We start from the raw sequence: 19,097 nt of genomic DNA, 5'->3' as shown, positions 1-19,097 counted from the left end.
GAGGACACAGTGACAGTACTCTCTCTGTGAGGACAGGCAGAGATGAGGACACAGTGACAGTACTCTGTGTGAGAGGACAGACAGAGATGAGGACACAGTGACAGTACTCTCTGTGAGAGGACAGGCAGAGATGAGGACACAGTGACAGTACTCTCTCTGTGAGGACAGGCAGAGATGAGGACACAGTGACAGTACTCTGTGTGAGAGGACAGGCAGAGATGAGGACACAGTGACAGTACTCTCTCTGTGAGGACAGGCAGAGATGAGGACACAGTGACAGTACTCTCTGTGAGGACAGGCAGAGATGAGGACACAGTGACAGTACTCTCTCTGTGAGGACAGGCAGAGATGAGGACACAGTGACAGTACTCTGTGTGAGAGGACAGGCAGAGATGAGGACACAGTGACAGTACTCTGTGTGTGAGGACAGGCAGAGATGAGGACACAGTGACAGTACTCTGTGTGAGAGGACAGACAGAGATGAGGACACAGTGACAGTACTCTCTGTGAGAGGACAGGCAGAGATGAGGACACAGTGACAGTACTCTGTGTGAGAGGACAGGCAGAGATGAGGACACAGTGACAGTACTCTCTCTGTGAGGACAGGCAGAGATGAGGACACAGTGACAGTACTCTCTGTGAGGACAGGCAGAGATGAGGACACAGTGACAGTACTCTCTCTGTGAGGACAGGCAGAGATGAGGACACAGTGACAGTACTCTGTGTGAGAGGACAGGCAGAGATGAGGACACAGTGACAGTACTCTGTGTGTGAGGACAGGCAGAGATGAGGACACAGTGACAGTACTCTGTGTGAGAGGACAGACAGAGATGAGGACACAGTGACAGTACTCTCTGTGAGAGGACAGGCAGAGATGAGGACACAGTGACAGTACTCTCTCTGTGAGGACAGGCAGAGATGAGGACACAGTGACAGTACTCTGTGTGAGAGGACAGGCAGAGATGAGGACACAGTGACAGTACTCTGTGTGAGAGGACAGGCAGAGATGAGGACACAGTGACAGTACTCTCTGTGAGGACAGGCAGAGATGAGGACACAGTGACAGTACTCTGTGTGAGAGGACAGGCAGAGATGAGGACACAGTGACAGTACTCTGTGTGTGAGGACAGGCAGAGATGAGGACACAGTGACAGTACTGTGTGAGAGGACAGGCAGAGATGCATATCCAAGAGCACCAGTGTCATTCTCCCTGATGCGTTTGAAGACACTCACAAGAATAGTCTTTCTGTGACAGATACCATAGACAGGGATGCATATCCTACAGCACCATTGCCATTTCAATGGTATGAAATATTTTTGCACAAAACCTAATTAATCTTTTGTCTCAGATTAATAACATTAATCAACAATCTGTGTTAACATGTTCTGAACTAGCTTTGGACCAAAAAGTAATTATCTTGTGGTAATTACAAAGGAATTATTTGAGAGCTATGATGTCACCAACTACCATTAACAATGAAACAAATACAGAAAACCTAACAAACAAAATGAGACCGTTTTATAAAATTTACATACCAGAAACTGCACTGTCCAACCCAGCATATATGTCCAATGAGCCTTCATCATTATTTTTAAGAGGAGAGGCTGCAAAAATAGCAAAAACTCATTAAAATTGGCTTATAGGCTGAGGGGATTTTTGTTTGTTTGTTTGTTTCAATTCCTACTGGAAGGACAAGGAAAGGAATGTATTGTTTCTGCTTTAGAGCAGGAGACAAGGGTCTGGGTGGTAGCGGTGGCTGTGGCACACACCTTTAATCCCAGCCTGGTCTAAAGAGCTACTTCCAGGACAGCCAAGGCCACACAGAGAAACCTGTCTTGAAAAACACACACAACAAACAAACAAAGAAGAAAAAGGAGGAGGAAAAGAAGAAAAAAAAGTCAAGGAATGCATTTGCAAAATTTTGATGTAGAGATTTATAAATTGAATACTTCAAATGTAGACAAAATTCTTAAAAAAAAAAAAATGTATGAAGTTGGGAGAAATGGTTCTTAAGAGTGCTTGCAAAGGACCCGAGTTTGGTTCCCACAACCCAAGTTAGGAGGCTCACAAACACTTCTAACTCTAGCTCCAGGGAATCAAATGCCTTTTTCTGACTTCTGTGAGTCCCAATATACATACACCTTTCTGGATACATTCACTTACACCTAATTAAATGGTTAAAAAAAATCTCTCATAGAATAAAAATCTACTAGTGCTGGGGCTGAAGAGAGACAACTTAGCAGTTAAAAGCACTTGTTCTTTTCCAAAGGATCAGAATTCAGTTCCCAGCTCCCACATGAGATGGGTCACAATTGCTGATAACTCCAGTTCCAGAGCATTCAACACCTTCAGGCCTTCATGGGCACCTGCACTTAGGGCCACATGCACAAGCACATGCATACACATACACAAATCTTTAGAAAATGTGTAATGAGGTTTTAATTCTCACAATAATAAGCTAGTTTCCATCTCCATATAACACTATAAATGCTAAACTAAATATTAGGGCTACCCGAGGAGGTAGTTGTTCTTCCAAAGGACCCAGGTTGGATTCTCAGCACCTACACGGAGGCTTACAACCATCTATAAATCTATTACCAAGGAATTTGATACTGTCTTGTAGCCTACAGACACCAGGCATGTATATGGTACACAGACATGTATACAGACAAAATACTCATATAAATAAGATAAATAAGATAGCTCTAAGCTTCTTCTCCCCTTTATCACTGCTGATGAAAGAATGGCTCAGTGGCTGAGAGCACTGACTACTCTTCCAGAGGTCCTGAGTTCAAATCCCTGCAACCACATGGTGGCTCTTAACCACCTGTAATGAGATCTGATGCCCTCTTCTGGTGTGTCTGAAGACAGCTAGAGTGTATTTATATATAATAAATAAATAAATCAATACAAAAGAAGAAGAAAGAGTGGTCTGTACTATATACAGCTCTACAGCAGTAACTACAGAAGGACATCTCTGCCAAGAATGAATGTTCCACCGTTCCACCTAAGGCCCACAGATCACACACATCCTGGGATAGCTCAGAATGCAGCCTGACACATCTGTAGGTGGCATTGTCATGTTAAAATGACAACCTTTCTAGTCATATAGGCTTGAAAACCAGAGGAAAGGCTCTAAGGAAACAGCAACTACGGGTAAGAGAGCAAATTCAGAAAGCCAAGGACAGGACCCCCAAATTGTACCTCAGATAGCTGTGTGACCGAAAAGAGAACAAACTCCAAAAAAGACACCAAAAGCTAAAATACAGAGATTTTAGTTCCTCCAACTACAGAAGTGTTAAGTGAAAATTCACCTGAGTCAAATACCTGTTAAAATACAGAATGGGAACAGAATCCTGAGTCCCCACACAGTATCGGTTAGACTGTAACTAATCCAATCCAAATTTAGTAAACCTCACCAGAGAAATAGAGACAATTAAAAGAACCAATTGGGGCTAGGCATGGTGCACACACCTTTAATCCTAACACTCAGGAAGTTGGTTTACATAGTGAGTTTCTGGATAATCAGAGCTACAGAGTGAGACCCTGTCTCAAAACAAAATAAAAGAACCAATTTGGCTGAGCATGGTGGTGCATACTTTCAATCCTAGCAGTTGAAGGCTAGCCTGGTATACACAGCAAGTTCCAGGCCAGGCAGTCCTACAAAGTAAGATCTCATCTTAAAGAACAAAACAGGTGAATCTATGAGAGTTCAAGGCCAGCCTGGTCTACAAAGTGAGTTTCAGGACAACCAGGGCTATACAAGGAACCCTGTCCTGAAAAACAAAAACCAACCAACCAATCAACCAAACAAACAAACAACCAGAAAACTCTAAAACAGAAAGCTACATATAATAATTATACCGTCATCATTACTGGATATGCTTGACTGTGAACTACACTGATGAGTATAAATTACTCAGTATTGTTTTTTTAACAAAATCTGTAATATAGAGGGTGGGGGGGTGCTTTAGAAGTCTTCCAGGGAACTGGTGGTGCCTCAGTAAGTAAGGACACTGGCTGCTCTTACAGACAAGACGATCTGGGTTTGATTTCCAGCACCTATACAGGGTTGAAATCAGCTGTATTTCCAGTTCCAAGGGATCTGAAGCCCTCTTCTGACCTCTGCAGATACCCAGTACACACATAACAAACATGCAGATACATGTGCATTACATGTAGACAAAATGCAAATTAAAGCGAAAAGAGCTTAATTAAAGAGTTCTACAGAATAAGGTCAAAATCTCACACAAGGTATAACTGGAGTCTAGAAATAAACAAAAAAAGGATAAAGGAAAAATGATGCCATGGTAATACTAAAGGAAGACTAGCAATGATAAGTTATCCTCCTAAATGCTTTTGATTTCTTTAAGATAAGACTGTTTAAAGTAAAAGTTAAGGCATCATATTGCCGAGTTAATTCTGTATAGATACCATATTTGGATTGTCATTGTGACATTCCTCACAATGACCAAAACACAGGACAATGTAAGTATACCTAAAGGATTACAATTTCTTCAACAACCAAAATAATGCAAAGCAGTATAATCCAAAAGCATACATATAAATAAAGATTAAAATGGGATTAAAAAACACTCAAAATAAGAGTTTGTGGTTTTCCATTATTTAAATATGCAGGTCACGGTTGTTAGGTCAGCGGTAGAGCACTTGCCTGTATATTCAAGGTCCAGAGTTCAATTCCCAGCACCACAAAAATAAAAATAAGACAAAAGTAGATATATAAAGAGTCTTGAGAGTAACACACAAAAATAAAAATAATTATCTAGCAAACGAGAATAATGTCCTTTTTGCCCTTTAAAATTACTAGTGAGTGTGATAACATTCTGAGAGGTTGGAGATAGCTCAGCAGTTAAGACCATTTCTTGTTCTCACAGAGGACTATGATTTAGTTCCCATGACTCATGTCTGGTCCACAACCATCCATAATTCCAGTTCCGTGGGACCTGACCCCCTCCTCTAGCCTCAAGGACACTAAGCATGCCCATGGAGCACAAACATATGACAAAACACTCATACACAGACAGACAGACAGATACACACGCGTGTGCACACACACACAGCTAAAAAAAAGTTTTATTTAAAAAAATTAAACATTTATGAATTTAGGTAGAAAGATGGAGATATTCATTATACTTTAAATTTTTCTGGTGATTTAATTTGTTTGTTTTTTGAGACAAGGTTTCTCTGTGTAGCCCTGGCTGTCCTGGAACTCCCTCTGTAGACCAAGCTGGTCTCAAACTCTGGGATCTCCTTGCCTCTGCCTCCTGAGTGCAGGGATTAAAGTGCATCACCACTGTCCAACTACATAATTACAACAGCAGTGTAACAAACTGAAACTACATTAGCAAAAATAAGTGTTAATAATGCTGATGGGACAGGAGCCCTTCCATGTCTACCACACTGACTTGTAAAAACACATTTTAAGTAAGAATATAGAACCAACTAAGAGATACTCAACCCCAGTGATACAACTGCAATGCAAACCTACATTTAAGGCTCCAGGAATGCTGAAGAGGGGTGTGGAAAGATCTCTATGTAGGGTGGAGATGCAGCTCATTTGGCAGTCTCTCCCTGGCATGCATAAGGTTCTGGACTCTCCTTCCCCCATTCCCCTGCAAAACAGCTATTTTATGAGCTTATTTTATTACCATGTTTTGTGTCATTCTTCACCCCACTGCCACCTCTCTTCCCTCCTTCCTCTACCCCTCCTTTCCCTTCTCTTCTCTGTCAGGGACTCCCATATATTCCAAGCTGGCCTTAGAACTCAGTTCTCCTGCCTCCCAAGTGCTCAAACTATAGTCATAGTCTACCACACCCAGGAATAAATAAATTTAATTCAGTTAATTTATCAATCATGACTACCAAAGCTTCCCTAAACAATAATAAATAAGCATAACTTCACGTATTACAAATATTTACTTAAAAGCCAGGCAGTGGTGGCACTTGCCTTAAATCCCAACAGAGATTTGCTGTTCTAACAGATCAAGCTCATTTCAAGCACCTACAGGGTGGATCACAACCATTTGTAATTCTTGTCCCAGAGAATTCAACACCCTCTGGCCTGCTTGGTCACCAGGCATGCACATGATCCATATATATATACATGCAGGAAAAGCACTTATAAACAGAGTAAAAATAAATACAAAATCTGAAAGAAAGAAAGAAAGAAAGAAAGAAAGAAAGAAAGAAAGAAAGAAAGAAAGAAAGAAAGGAAGAAAGAAAGAAAGAAGAAAAGGAAGAAAAGGAGAGAGAGAATTCGAATATAAAGTCAGCCAGGTACAATGATTTGTGCCTACAGGCCCAGTTAATTAGTTGCCTGAGGCAAAAGGGTCACTTGAGCTTAGGAGTTCTAGCCCAATCTCAAATCACAGTGAGATCTCCAAACTACACAAAAAGGGTACAGATATAGCTAAGGAGCAATGTGCTGTGTAGCCAAGTATATAAGCCCTGTGCTTGATTTTCAGCAGTATATTAAAAAAAGCAAAAAACAAGAAAAGGTTCACACTTACTAAGTACTCCGTATGTTCCAAGTATTTTGCTATGTTAAGTAACTCATGTACAGGAAGAAAAGTTCAGGAGCATTTCCCCTTAGAATAAGTAAATGATTTTATAATTGAGGTTACGGCTATCACTATGACAGAGCATATGCCTAGCATGTGAAAGGTCCTGGTTCTAAACTCCCAGCAGCAAAGCTTGGAAAGAAACAAAGAGTAAGTAAATTCAGAAAGACAACTGAGAGTTCTTACCAGGACAGACATCAAACAAACCCGTGCCATCACCATTGTCATCATCTGCTGCCATGGTCCTATATCCTTTTCATAGGTGCCATCTACGGTATTAAGCATAAAGATTCCCACCATTAGAATAACTTCAACTTACAAAGCAACCTTCTAATTTAAGCACATTGAATAACTTAATTCTCATTCTAAAAAAACAGACCTATACATTAAAAAAAGACTAACATTTTCTGAGTAAAAGTCTAAACTATAAAATGAAACTCTTAAAGTCCTTAGTATAGATAGATAGGCCAGGAACAAAGTAAATTACACTAATTTTATAAAACAGGCCCCCATCATCACAGGAAGAAAAAAAGAATCTCAAAATACAAATTAGCTTTTGCACTAAAGTAAGAACCATCAGCACTAAAAACAAATACATATTCATATAACAAGAAGTACAAATGCTATCCCCACGGCTCATGGGGAGAAGCCTGTCAGCTTAAGATCCATTGATTCTTAGAACCCAGGGTGGAAGGAGAGAACCATCTTTAACAAGCTGCCCTCTCTCCATCCTGAGTGCACCATGTATACACTTGCCTGCCCTCACACACACACTATACACAGAAATACAATACCAGTAACTAAAACATTGAAAATTAAAAAGATGCATTCAAGCTGAGGTATGGCTCAACGGTAGATCACTTGCAAGCATGTGTGAAGCCCCAGACTCTATAATTAGTGCCACAAAAATAGTGAAATAAATAAATACTAGAGAAAACACAGAGGGCTGGAAAGACTGTTAGCAGGTAAAGAGCTTGTCATGCAAGCCCAATGACTCAAGTTCAGTCCTGGAAGCCCATGTAAAGGAAAAAGAAAACCACCTCCACCAAGTGTTCTCTGTTCTGTATGGGCTCCCATTAACATGGCACATACGTGCTTGCACTCAGTCACACATGCACTCGAGCACACAAATACAATTTCTTAAAAGACACAAATGCACATGTACATGTGCACAGAAAAAGAACAAAAGGTACATTTTACTAACTTTTATCTATTGATTAGGGAGTTGTGCATAAGTGCCATGGTGTGCAGATACAGAGGTCAGATAACAACTTTCATGAGTATCCTCTCTTTACACCATGTGGGTACTGAGGACTGAACTCAGGCCATCAAGCAACAAACAAGTCCAGACTTTTTCCTCTTTAAATTGCTTTTAGAAGGCCAGTGAGTTGTCTTAGTAAAGATATTTGCTACCAAGCCTCATGACCCACATGGTCCAAAGAAAGAACCACTACACAATACATAGGTGTATCCACTGCATTTAGAGCTATGCCATAAACCTGGACCTTGAGTACTGCAGAGTCAGAGTCAGAAGGACTAAGAGTTTTAAGACATTTTTGTCCACACAGACAGTTCCAGGTCAGTCTGGGCTATATAGCAAAACTCTATCTAAAATAAATAAAGCAAGCAACCAACCAACCAACCAACCAAGCCCCTTCCCCCCTTTGTTTTTTAAGACATGGTTTTACGGTGCAGCTCTGGCTGTCCTGGAACTCACTCTGTAGACCAGAGAGGCCTGGAACTCAGAGATCTGCCTGCCTCTGCTTCCTGTGGGCTGGGAATAAAGGCATGTGCATCATCTCTCGGTAATAAGGTTTTAAAATTATTTTTAGAAAGTTTAAATTCAGTGGTAATGAAGGAAAGGCAAATCAAGAAAAAAGGTGTTACGTGTCTACAGAAGTTCTGAAAGACAGGCTTGGAGGCAGAGGCGGGTGGATCTGTAAGTTACAGGTCAGCCAGAGCTGGAGCCACACAGCGAAACCCACTGACTCCCTCCCCCATGGAGAGGAGGGGGCACTTCAACAAGAATCCGCACACAACAGTACTGGCCAAGGCACAGAATCTGGACTTGCATGTAGATCTTTACGCTCTCTACCCTTCCTTTTATCTCAACACAGCCAGACTTTGTCTCACAAGGGCTTAAGCCTGGTTTTCTTCACATTCTGTGCAAAATTAAACATAAAACAAGCCAGAGCAATTAAATCAGTCAGGATAAAATCTACCCAAATGGTGGCTCACAAGCATCTGTAACTCCACTTTCAGAAGGTCTAAAGCCCTTTCTTGGCCTCCATGGACACCAAACATGTATGCAGTGCACAACCTTACATACACCCATACACACAAAATAATAAAAATAATTTTAAAGACACGTTAGATTTTCTAATAAATAAAGATACCAAGAAGTATATTTTGCCTTCTATAACCATTATTTAGGATCTAGAAATTTCACACTCAGCAAGCACAATGCTCTGGTTTCAATCCTTACTACCAAAACCAAACCAAATAAACAAACAAAAAAATTAAGAGAACTTTAACATCAAAAATGGCCGTATGTGCAATTTCTAAAGTTCTATTCTATGTTGTCACCCTCTTAGAAGGCAGGCAAGTCAGTCGCATGACTCCACAGCATCTTTGATCATTCTATTTCCTCTTAGAATGGTGATCCCAAAGAACAACCACAGAAGAAATGGCCTTTGTATACAGAAGAGTTAATCTTATTCATCAACGCATTGAACTTATTACACTCAGTAAGAACAACTACATTTGCTTTAGTGTATCTATGTACCTGTATGAATAGTATATTATGTATGTATTTTCATGTGTGGCCAGATGGTAAAGTTGGGTATCTTTGTTAACCTTTCTTCACATTTTTTTTAGGCAGGGTCTCTATATCTGCTCACTTTGGCAAAATTAGCTGGGCACCATACTCCAGATATCCATCAGCCTCTGCCTTGCTAGCACTATTATAGACATGTGATGCCTGGCTGTTCCCATGGATTCTAGTGATCTGAATGTATATCCACATTATCAACTGAGCTATCTCCCTGAGCCTCCTAATCTGTTCTTGAAAACGACAGCCTGCATCAGAAACACCTGGAAGAACTAAAATACAAGACTGATACAAGGTCCTTCCTCAAAGTTTTTGATTTAATAATTCTAGGCTTAGAATTGATCATTTTTATTTTGAATGCTTGGACTATCTTTAAACCAGTGTTATTGGGAATAGAGATGGCTCAATGGCTAAGTATACCTGCTGATCTTACAAAGGACCAGAGTTCTGTTCCCAACACCTATATCAAGTGGCTCACAATCACCTGTAACTGCAGTTCCAGGTTATCTGACTCCTTAGACCAGTGGCACTCACATGCACATACCCCACCCCCTCCACATATACAGTTTCAAAATAATAATAAAATATTTTAAACCAGTGTCATCAGCTTCCTAAGACAGTCAAAATGCTTTGTGTTATCAATAGAGTAGCTATAAACACATGTAGTCCTTAATAGATGAAATATGCACAATACGATTATGTGTAGTTTTTCTATTTCTGTTTTTACAAATTACACCAAACAGTGGTTTGAATAACACAAAGTATTTTTATAGCTCTGGAGGTAAAAAATCTGGTCTACAATCGAGGTGTCATCAGGGCTGTGGTTCTATGAGGGTTGAGAGAGGCTGTTCACACCTGCATTTCTGGGCTAGAGCCTCCTTTCTCCACCTTCAAAGCCTAAGGCCTACCATTTCCTTTCTTCTCCAATATCTGCTTCCATACTATGTTTGCATGCTAGCTTGCTATGCTCTCTCTAGGCCCCTATCATCACAGGGAGAATCCTAACACCTCTCTTCCTATTCCTCTCTCACTAGAACCTGGGTGACAGATTGTGCGATCACTTGAATGCAGGATTAATTCTCCCCACTTTAAAAACCTTAGTCATGAGAGGAAATGTAGCCCAATCAGTAAAGTGCTTGCCTCTCATGCACAAAGCCTATCTATAATCCCAGGACTCAGAGGCCTCAGAGGCAGACTTAGTTACTTCAATGCCAGCCTGGATACATGACACTCTGCCTCAAAGCAAAGTCCTTAAACATATCTCTAAAATCTCTTTGGTTATATTTGCTTATATATTTATAGATGGCAGTTATGAAAACAACTATCTTTCAGAGCCACAATGAACTGAATTTTCAATCTTTTTTTTTTGGGGGGGGGGGGGTGGTTCAAGACACAGTTTTTCTATGCAGCCCTGGCTGTTCTAGAACTCACTCGGTCGACCAGGCTGTCCTGAAACCTGAGATCCTCTTAACTCTGCCTCCTGAGTGTTGGGATTAAACATATGTGCCACCACAGCCCAGCTAAATTTTAAATACCAGTTAGACCACAGATGACCTGAAGGTAGAGACTGAGTTTCATATATTCAATATGTACATATGAACACAAATATTTACTAAAAAACAAGCTAACCCTCCCCCCCCTGCAAAAAAAAAAAAAAAAAAAAAAAAGACTAAAGGAGCCAGAAAGAGTTTAAGTTCAGTTTATTTTTATGATGACTCTGCTGGTCTCACTCATGGTCTCATCTACCAAGGAAAAGTTCCATGTAAAGGATTTCAGAACTATGGCTAATACTAGGTCAGTAACAAACTATATATGCCTTTGGGCACTTAAACAAATGTATGGGTAATTTCCAAAGGCTATGAACTTAGATATTATTATCTTACCTTTAATTAATTACACTAACATAAACTTTCTCCTAGGACTGCTGATGGGGGAGGAGGAGCATAGGATACAAAAGGGAAAAGACTGCTAAGAGTAACAGAGTAGGAGCTGAAGAGATGGCTCAGTGGTTGAGAGCACCTTCTGCTCTTCCAGCAGTCCTGAGTTCAAATCCCAGCAACCACATGATAACTCGCAACCACCTGTAATGGAATCTGATGCCCTCTTCTGGTGTGCAAGTGCACGTGCAAGCAGAACTCTATACACAATAAATAAATCTTTAAAAAAAAAAGTGTTAACAGAGTAACAGGAGGCCCTGTCGCCTCGTCAGAGTATTTGAGAATTAAGAACTATTTATTCTAAGATATAAAGCAATAGTCAGTAATAAGACAAAAAAATAAAACAAATACATCCCTCTGAAACTACACATTCACCAAGTCCAGAACAAAAGCATATTGGCGATCAGTATCTGATCCAAGATACTATTTTTATGACTAATACTCAAACTCTAGACTACTGACATCACAGCTGTAACATCCATCTGTCCATTTACCCTCATTCACTGCTATTTCAATGTGCTTTAGGCCTACTATTGCTACCTAGTTTGCTAAATACATGCTACCAACAATTCTAATTCTTTTACAAAAGTACAGCCTGTAGCAATTCTTGCTCAAAAACCGTTCCATAACTTGCTAACATCTAGTGAATTTTGCCCAAATTCCTTACTTTGATTTAAACTGGTATCTTTCTAGCCACCTTTATTATTTACTATTTCCAAAGTTCCAAAAGTCTGAGGATTCTGTTTGTAGACATATTTTGACACCATCTCACCAGATCTATTCTGTACCAAGTCTATCTATGAGCTCACATACAAAAAAGTCCAGATATGAATGTTCACAGTTTAAAACGTGTGAAAGCAAGATTAGAATGTGAGGTTTTAGAGAACCAAGAAACAGTTTATATGTTTAAGATACTTGAACTCTCTCCAGTAGCAACTGGAGGGATCACTAAAATTCTAAAGCAGAGGCTAACATAATCAAATTCACATTTCAGACGCTAGTGGCCAAGAGCCAGAAAGAAAAGATCATCCAACAGTAGCATTCACATCTAGTCTAAGCATCTGGAAGGCTGAATCAGGAACCATGGTGAGATCCTATCTCAAAACAAGCATAAGAAAACTGTACAAGACAAGTAAGGATTCAAGGACTTAGCATAAAACAAAGTATAGCTCTGAGAGAGTTCTGTGGTAAAGCGGCTGTATTTCATGCAAACTTATTCAAGTGTCCACTCTAATTTGAAATTTCCTTTACATCAAAACCTGAGATGTCCTTAGAATATAGACATATATAAGAATATATACATAGCATACATAATATATAATATACATAATACATTATATATGTATTTACTGTCTTTGTACATAAGTGGAGGTCATAAGAAAACTTGAGGAAATTTATCCTCTCCTACCATGTGTGTCAACCTCAGTCAGCTTGTCAGGTTTGGCATCAGCCATCTCTACTGGCTAAGCTATCCTACCCACGTTGAGCTGTCTTCAAAATAGCAATCTGATCGTGTTCTTACTGTGCTTAACAACCTTTGGGTGCTTCTTGCTGACTTTAGGACAATGAACACACTTGTTCTACAGATGTCCTGCGTAATAGACCTGTACCACTGAGGCAGTGGTATTCTATACGCTATTCTTTTCTGTCCGCCAGCAGTCTATGAAGATCACACAAGTACCTCAAGCAATATACTTGTTCTTTCCCAGTTAGCAACTCTGAGAAGTGCTGTCTGCTCAATACTCTACCATTATGTAGCTAATATTCTGGCCTAAGTAATGTCCCGTAGACACTCTCTTGCCATAGGTCAGGACCTCTGATATATCCTTCTACGGATTTTAGAGAGCACAGGGGTGAGGGCATTGAGACCGGGCTCTTCATGTAGCCCTGGCCATGCAAGAATTCAATCTATATACAAGACAGTATGCAAACTCAGAGATCCGCTTGCCTCTGCCTCCTGAGTGTGTGACCAAGGGTGTGTACCACTTGGCCTCAAACTATTATATATAACTGTTATATATCCTTATACCACTGTGTCCTTTCCCTATGACTTCTTTCCACGGTGCAGCTGTTGCAGGAGATTTATCACACTGTGAATCTCAGGATCTTGTTATTTACTGAAAAGCCCTGTTTCTAGTTGTATGGCTCAGCCCTTAGCACACATCTTTCACTCCTCTGGCTGGAATACAGACATGCTCTCAGTACACACTTTTAATTCCAAACAATGATGGTAAAGTTTGTAGAAGGAAGCACCCAGAGGCAGGCTGCAGAGAGAGAGAGAGAACCAGCTAGACACAGGAAAACAAAGAGCCAGCCAAAGTTCAGAAAGAAGGAGAAAAGGTGAGCTCATCAGGAATAAGTCTCAGAGGCTTACACTCCATGGTTAGATTAGACTATACAGCAGCTAGCTTTCAGGACTAGGCCTAGTTTAGCAGACTGAGGCAGTAAGCCTCAGAAATGACAATTACATCAGGTGAATAAAGTTACATTTAAATTCAACTCTACATTCCCGTGGGACTTGAAAAAATATCTACCTTGCTGACCCTACAGGCCCAGGTGGACAAGGATCATCTGTTTTGTTCCCCACCACTCTCAGCTCTGAGCACAGTCTGGCATAGTAGTAATAAACGATCATTTATTTAACTAATGAAATTCCAGATTAGTTAAAGGTGATTCGGAAGTCTCTACCGCTGATATGGTAGAAGGCATCCTTCTAATGGCGATGGGATAAAGAAGACGTAGTGAATCACTACAATCAGATGAAAACGTCTGACCGGACTGGAAATAGAGTTGGATACCTAACAGATTCTTCCTAAAAGAAAAAGTGAGTTAACATGATTGGTGTTAGGATTTGGGACTCATTTAGCATCATGGTGATAGGTATATTAAAAAAAAAAAAAAATTACAGGTCAGTGAGTCTCCCAAGGGAGGAAAAAAACCAAAAACAAAACCAAAAAAACCTTTTCTATGCTTCTTCTCATCTCCCATCTGAGTTACTACTGGGAGGAGTGGTACATCTCTGAAATACGCAGAGGCCAAGTTTTTAAAACCAAGAAGCTAGTGATACTAACAGCTGCTGGGCTGGGAATGTTGCTCAGTAGTGTGCAGTCTTCACAGGCTTTGAACATGCCAGTCCCCAGCACCAAAATGTTCTTTAAAAATGTTGCAGGTTGATAGCCAGTTATCTGGGGGATAAAGAGCTCCAACAGACTCATAAGCAAACGCAGAGATGGGTCATCTAGTCTTTCTGAAAGCAGTATGAAGGAAGTTCACATTTTCCAATACAGAAAAACATACTTTTGTAGAAGGGATTAAAAAAACAAAAAACAAAAAAATAACAGGCAAAAGCTAAGAGGCAAGTCTCCTTTTAGGTTCTGAGGATAAGAAAGAAATGAAAAGCAGCAGACATGGCACCTTTACTATGAGTCAAGTATTCATATAAATGCTCTAAAGTACTGATTCACTTTAAATTATCCTGAAGTGTCTATTAAGTCGTATTATTCATTATCCCATTCAATTCTGATTATTCCCAGATAAGGAAACTAACAGAGCCAATTAGAAAATCTGCTACAGCCAACAGCTAGAGAGTGAAGAGCAGGGATAAATTCCAGTCAGATGTCAAAAATCAGAAACATTCCTTAAAAGAGAAATCTCTGGGCATCTCCTGTAAGATGGCAGGAAATACTATGGAGTGTGGTAACAGATCCAAGAAGTCTTGCCTAATGGCTTATCCCCTTCCAAAGAAGAGCTGAGGCTCATAGGAGAAAGGCCTTAAGCAAAAGGTGTGGAGAGATTAGAAAAGACCGCCAAGACGATCCTGGAGCACAAATGCTTCCTGAGAATTCTACGTTCACATCCTCGCTCCCAGGTCAGGGTTGGTTCTAGGAGCTGCAGAGACCAACACAAACAACTCCTCAAGCTATCGGCTTGGGAAACTGCCCACGTCGGTGAGCGCCTGACACTCGGGACAGCCACACTCACCGAAAGCTCGGAAGTAGGGACCTAGGAGACACGGGTGGGGGAGGGGAGGGGCGCACCGCAGACCGGGCGATGCTCCGTGTGCTCGCCCCAGCGCCCCCCGAGACGCTCCGAAGGGCGGTCCCCGAGGACAGCAGCTGGCTCCTTGAGGCCCAGCCAGGCACAACCCTTCGCCCACAGCGCAAGCCATCCCAGGCGGCACCCCGCTGCCTCTCCCCAGCAGCCCCGCGACAGGCCCTCAGGAACTTACCCGGCCGGCCAGCCCCGCACAGCGGCCGCTGTCGGGACGCCAGGCGCTCCGCCGTCTCCACCAATCCCGGGCCGCAGTAAGGACGGCAGGGCGGGACCGAGCGCCGACAACCAATTAGATAAGACGCAAAGCACGTCTCGGCGCACACAGCCAGTTCCCGCCATTGAAGGCGGAAAAAAAATTCCTGTTGGCGCCAAACTCCGGTTCTCTTCTGTGGCTCCTAAGGGAAATGGGCGGGCCGTGACCTCAGTGACAACGGGGCGGGATTTCTTCGCGGAAAAGACGTCACGAGAGCGGAAGTGGGACGGTCTGGGAGACGCTAATGAAAGGGAAAGTAACGGTGGAGGCTCTTAGCTGTTTTGGCTGAGAGTAAGTGGCGAAGGCTTGACTAGTTCTTCAGTCTGTAGATTGTGTCAGCTGCGCTAGTCAGCGCTGAGAGCTGGCCTTTAGATGCCATCTTGGATGGTAAACGTAGCGCAAAATTTAGCCGGATAGAAGAGGGTTTTTGATTAAAAAATTTTATACAATAAATTATGTCTATCGTTTTTCCCCTACTCCAACTCATCTCGAATCCCACCTTCCTACCCATCGAACTAAATGTTCTCCTTTCTCTCTCAAGAAAAGAAACAAACCACTAAAAAGACACATAAACAAAGCCAAGGCAATACAAAACTAAACAGAAAGCTCAGACACAAAAAGGAATTTGTTTTATATTGGTCAACTACTCCTGGGCATGAAGCCTTCCCTAAACTATGGCTGATACACCAATGACTACTAAAGAAAACTGATGTTCCTTTTCCCCGAAGATTTCAATTGCAAATACCTCCTCTGGCTTGAACCCCAACAGGTCTCATGTGGGTTATCAGTCTCTGCATTCATATATGTATTAGTCCTGTTGTGTCTAGATGACACTGTTCCCTGGAGTCATCTGCCCCCTCTGGCTGTTGAGAGTCTCTTGGCCTCCTGTTGGGGAATGGATCCCTGATCCTTGAGGCAAAGGGTTAGATGAAGACATCCCATTTAGGGCTAAGTATTCCAAAGATTTACTTACGCTCTGCCCATTGTTAATTGCTTCCTACTGTAAGAAGTTTCTCTGATGAGACTTGAATAATACAGTGATTAGGGTATAGCCCTGTGTCATGGTGAATTTTATTGCCCTTAGCAGAACCATAGCTGTAGTTTCCCCCCTAGGCTTATGAACTATCTAGTCTCAGGTTCTTGGCCATTTGAGCAGTGTTAGATATGGTCTCATCCGGGTGGACCTCAAATCCACACAGAAAGTGGTTTGTTATTCCTACAGCATGTGTGTCACTTTTGCGCCAGTATGTGCAGGGACCCATACAGTTGACCTGGCCTAGCTGCCTTGAGAGTCATGCATCATAGGTTTCTCAGTTTGGAGTCCATGGCTCCTAGAGTACAATGTGCCTTCCAGTTCCTGAGAGACCAAATGCACTCCATCAGGCACTCAGGACTCTGTGTTTCTGTATAGTCCCTCAGAAGTCAAGCATGGAAGGAAGCTTGACAGAACAATTGGTCTTAGACATTGATATTGTATACCCTTTATAGTTTGCAAACATCACTGTATCCTGGCAACGACAATTGTACTGATCCTGGCAATTGCCATATATTGTGTTTCTGATAAAGGTATAAAAAAGTCTAATTGCTCTTAAAATTGCCACAGCTTAAGTTTTACTATAGACCCTCCAACTAGCCTAATTTAATTTCTGATGGCCATTTCTACCTTGTCCCAGTAAGCAAACATACAAGAATGTCCTGCAGTTGATGATTACCTCTCGCCTCAAGTAGAATACCTTTCCATCACAGGTAGAAGTAAAGGTCCTAGTTGGGCACCAGCTTAACTTTTCCATGTTCTTAAATATCTGCTTGGTATTTTCGCCTCATAGTGGAACAGAGTGAATTCATGCTGCATGCTAAGCAAGTGATCTACCATTGAGCTACACCTAGCTCAGTACTTACACAAATGAAAATGTATTCATAGTTTTTAGATGAAAGTAGCTGTCTTCAGTCACACCAGAAGAAGGTATTGGATTCCATTGCAGATGTTTATAAGCCATCATGTGGTTGCCGGGAATTGAATTCAAGGACCTTTGGAAGAGTCATCGGTCAGTGCTCTTAACCGCCAAGCCATTCCTCCAGCCTGAAAATATAAATTTGACTTTTTCATTTAATAATGTATCTTACGACTGGGGGATGGCTTTGCAAGTCAAGTGCTTTCCATGTATGTGTGAAATTTGAATTTCCAGAACCCAGGCTGGGTATGGGCCCACCTGTAATGGGTATGGTGGCCCACCTGTAGTGGGTATGGTGGCCCACCTGTAATGGGTATGGTGGCCCACCTGTAGTGGGTATGGTGGCCCACCTGTAATGGGTATGGTGGCCCACCTGTAGTGGGTATGGTGGCCCACCTGTAATGGGTATGGTGGCCCACCTGTAGTGGGTATGGTGGCCCACCTGTAGTGGGTATGGTGGCCCACCTAATGGGTATGGTGGCCCACCTGTAATGGGTATGGTGGCCAACCTATAATTTCAGTGCTCAAGAGGAAGAGACAGGGAATCCCTGGAGCAAGAAGGGTAGCTAGAGCTCTGAGTTCAAGTGAGAGACTCTGCTTCAATATACAGGATATAAGGCAGAAAGCCATCAAAGAAGACAATTAATGTCTATCTCTGGCTTCTGCAAATATACACATGTACCTGCATGCATATGTGCCCATGCGTGTGCAAACATGAATATATATATATATATATATATATTATGCTCACCACACATACATTGAAAATCTATTTTGGATATTTTTTGTTTTCAATTTATTTGCTTTTATTTTATGCATGTGAGTATTTTGCTTGGATGCATTTCAGTGCACTGGGTATATACCAAGTGCTGTGAAGTCCAGAAGAGAGAGCTGCCTCCCCCCACCATACTCTCCAGAATGATATTATGGATAGTTATAAGCATGTGGGTGCTAAGAACTGAACTCAGACGCTGTGCTCTTAATTGCTGACCCTTCTCTCCAGTCTCTTTCTTCTCCTCAAAAGCCCTACCTCTTATAAAATAGGTTCTCACATAGTCCAGGCTACCTTCAAAATTATGATGTAGTTGAAGATGCTCTTCAACTCCTGATTGGAGAATATTCTGAGTTAGCGCATGCGCGCGCACACACACACACACACACACACACACACACATCCTCCTCCTCTTCCCTTCCTCTCTTTCTTCCTTCTTTCCTCCTCTCCTTTTTCTTTAGTTCTTGGGGCAGGGTCTTCCTATGCAGTCCAATCTGCCATTAACTCTCTGTTGCCTTGGCTGGCCTCAAGCCTACAATCTTTCTGCCACAACCTCACAAGTGCTAAGATTCTATATATGCATCACCACACCCAGCTTTTCAATTATTTTGTATACATGGAAATGTAACATTATGTGAATATAGCATAGTTGCCTAAGTAAATTCCTTATTGGTAGGTACATTGGCAAATGCAAACAATATGATAATAACTCATCTCA

The 19,097-nt window shown here is 41.6% G+C and overlaps 1 protein-coding gene across 1 annotated transcript in view; it reads right to left on the bottom strand.

Moving 5' to 3' along the window:
• Positions 1-6,823, bottom strand: part of CASP8AP2 (caspase 8 associated protein 2) — a gene marked incomplete at its 5' end in the record, with an annotated part of 29,305 nt that extends 22,482 nt beyond the window's left edge. Inside the window, 2 exons of the mRNA XM_080938696.1 lie at positions 1,537-1,605; positions 6,769-6,823. Of these exons, the coding sequence (XP_080794822.1) occupies positions 1,537-1,605; positions 6,769-6,823 (124 nt within the window). The remainder of the gene's footprint in view (positions 1-1,536; positions 1,606-6,768) is intronic.
• Positions 6,824-19,097: the final 12,274 nt, after the last annotated feature.

This window comes from Micromys minutus, assembly GCF_963924665.1.
Source record: "Micromys minutus genome assembly, chromosome: 26".
NCBI lineage: Eukaryota > Metazoa > Chordata > Mammalia > Rodentia > Muridae > Micromys > Micromys minutus.
This window is presented reverse-complemented; position numbering and strand designations above follow the sequence as displayed.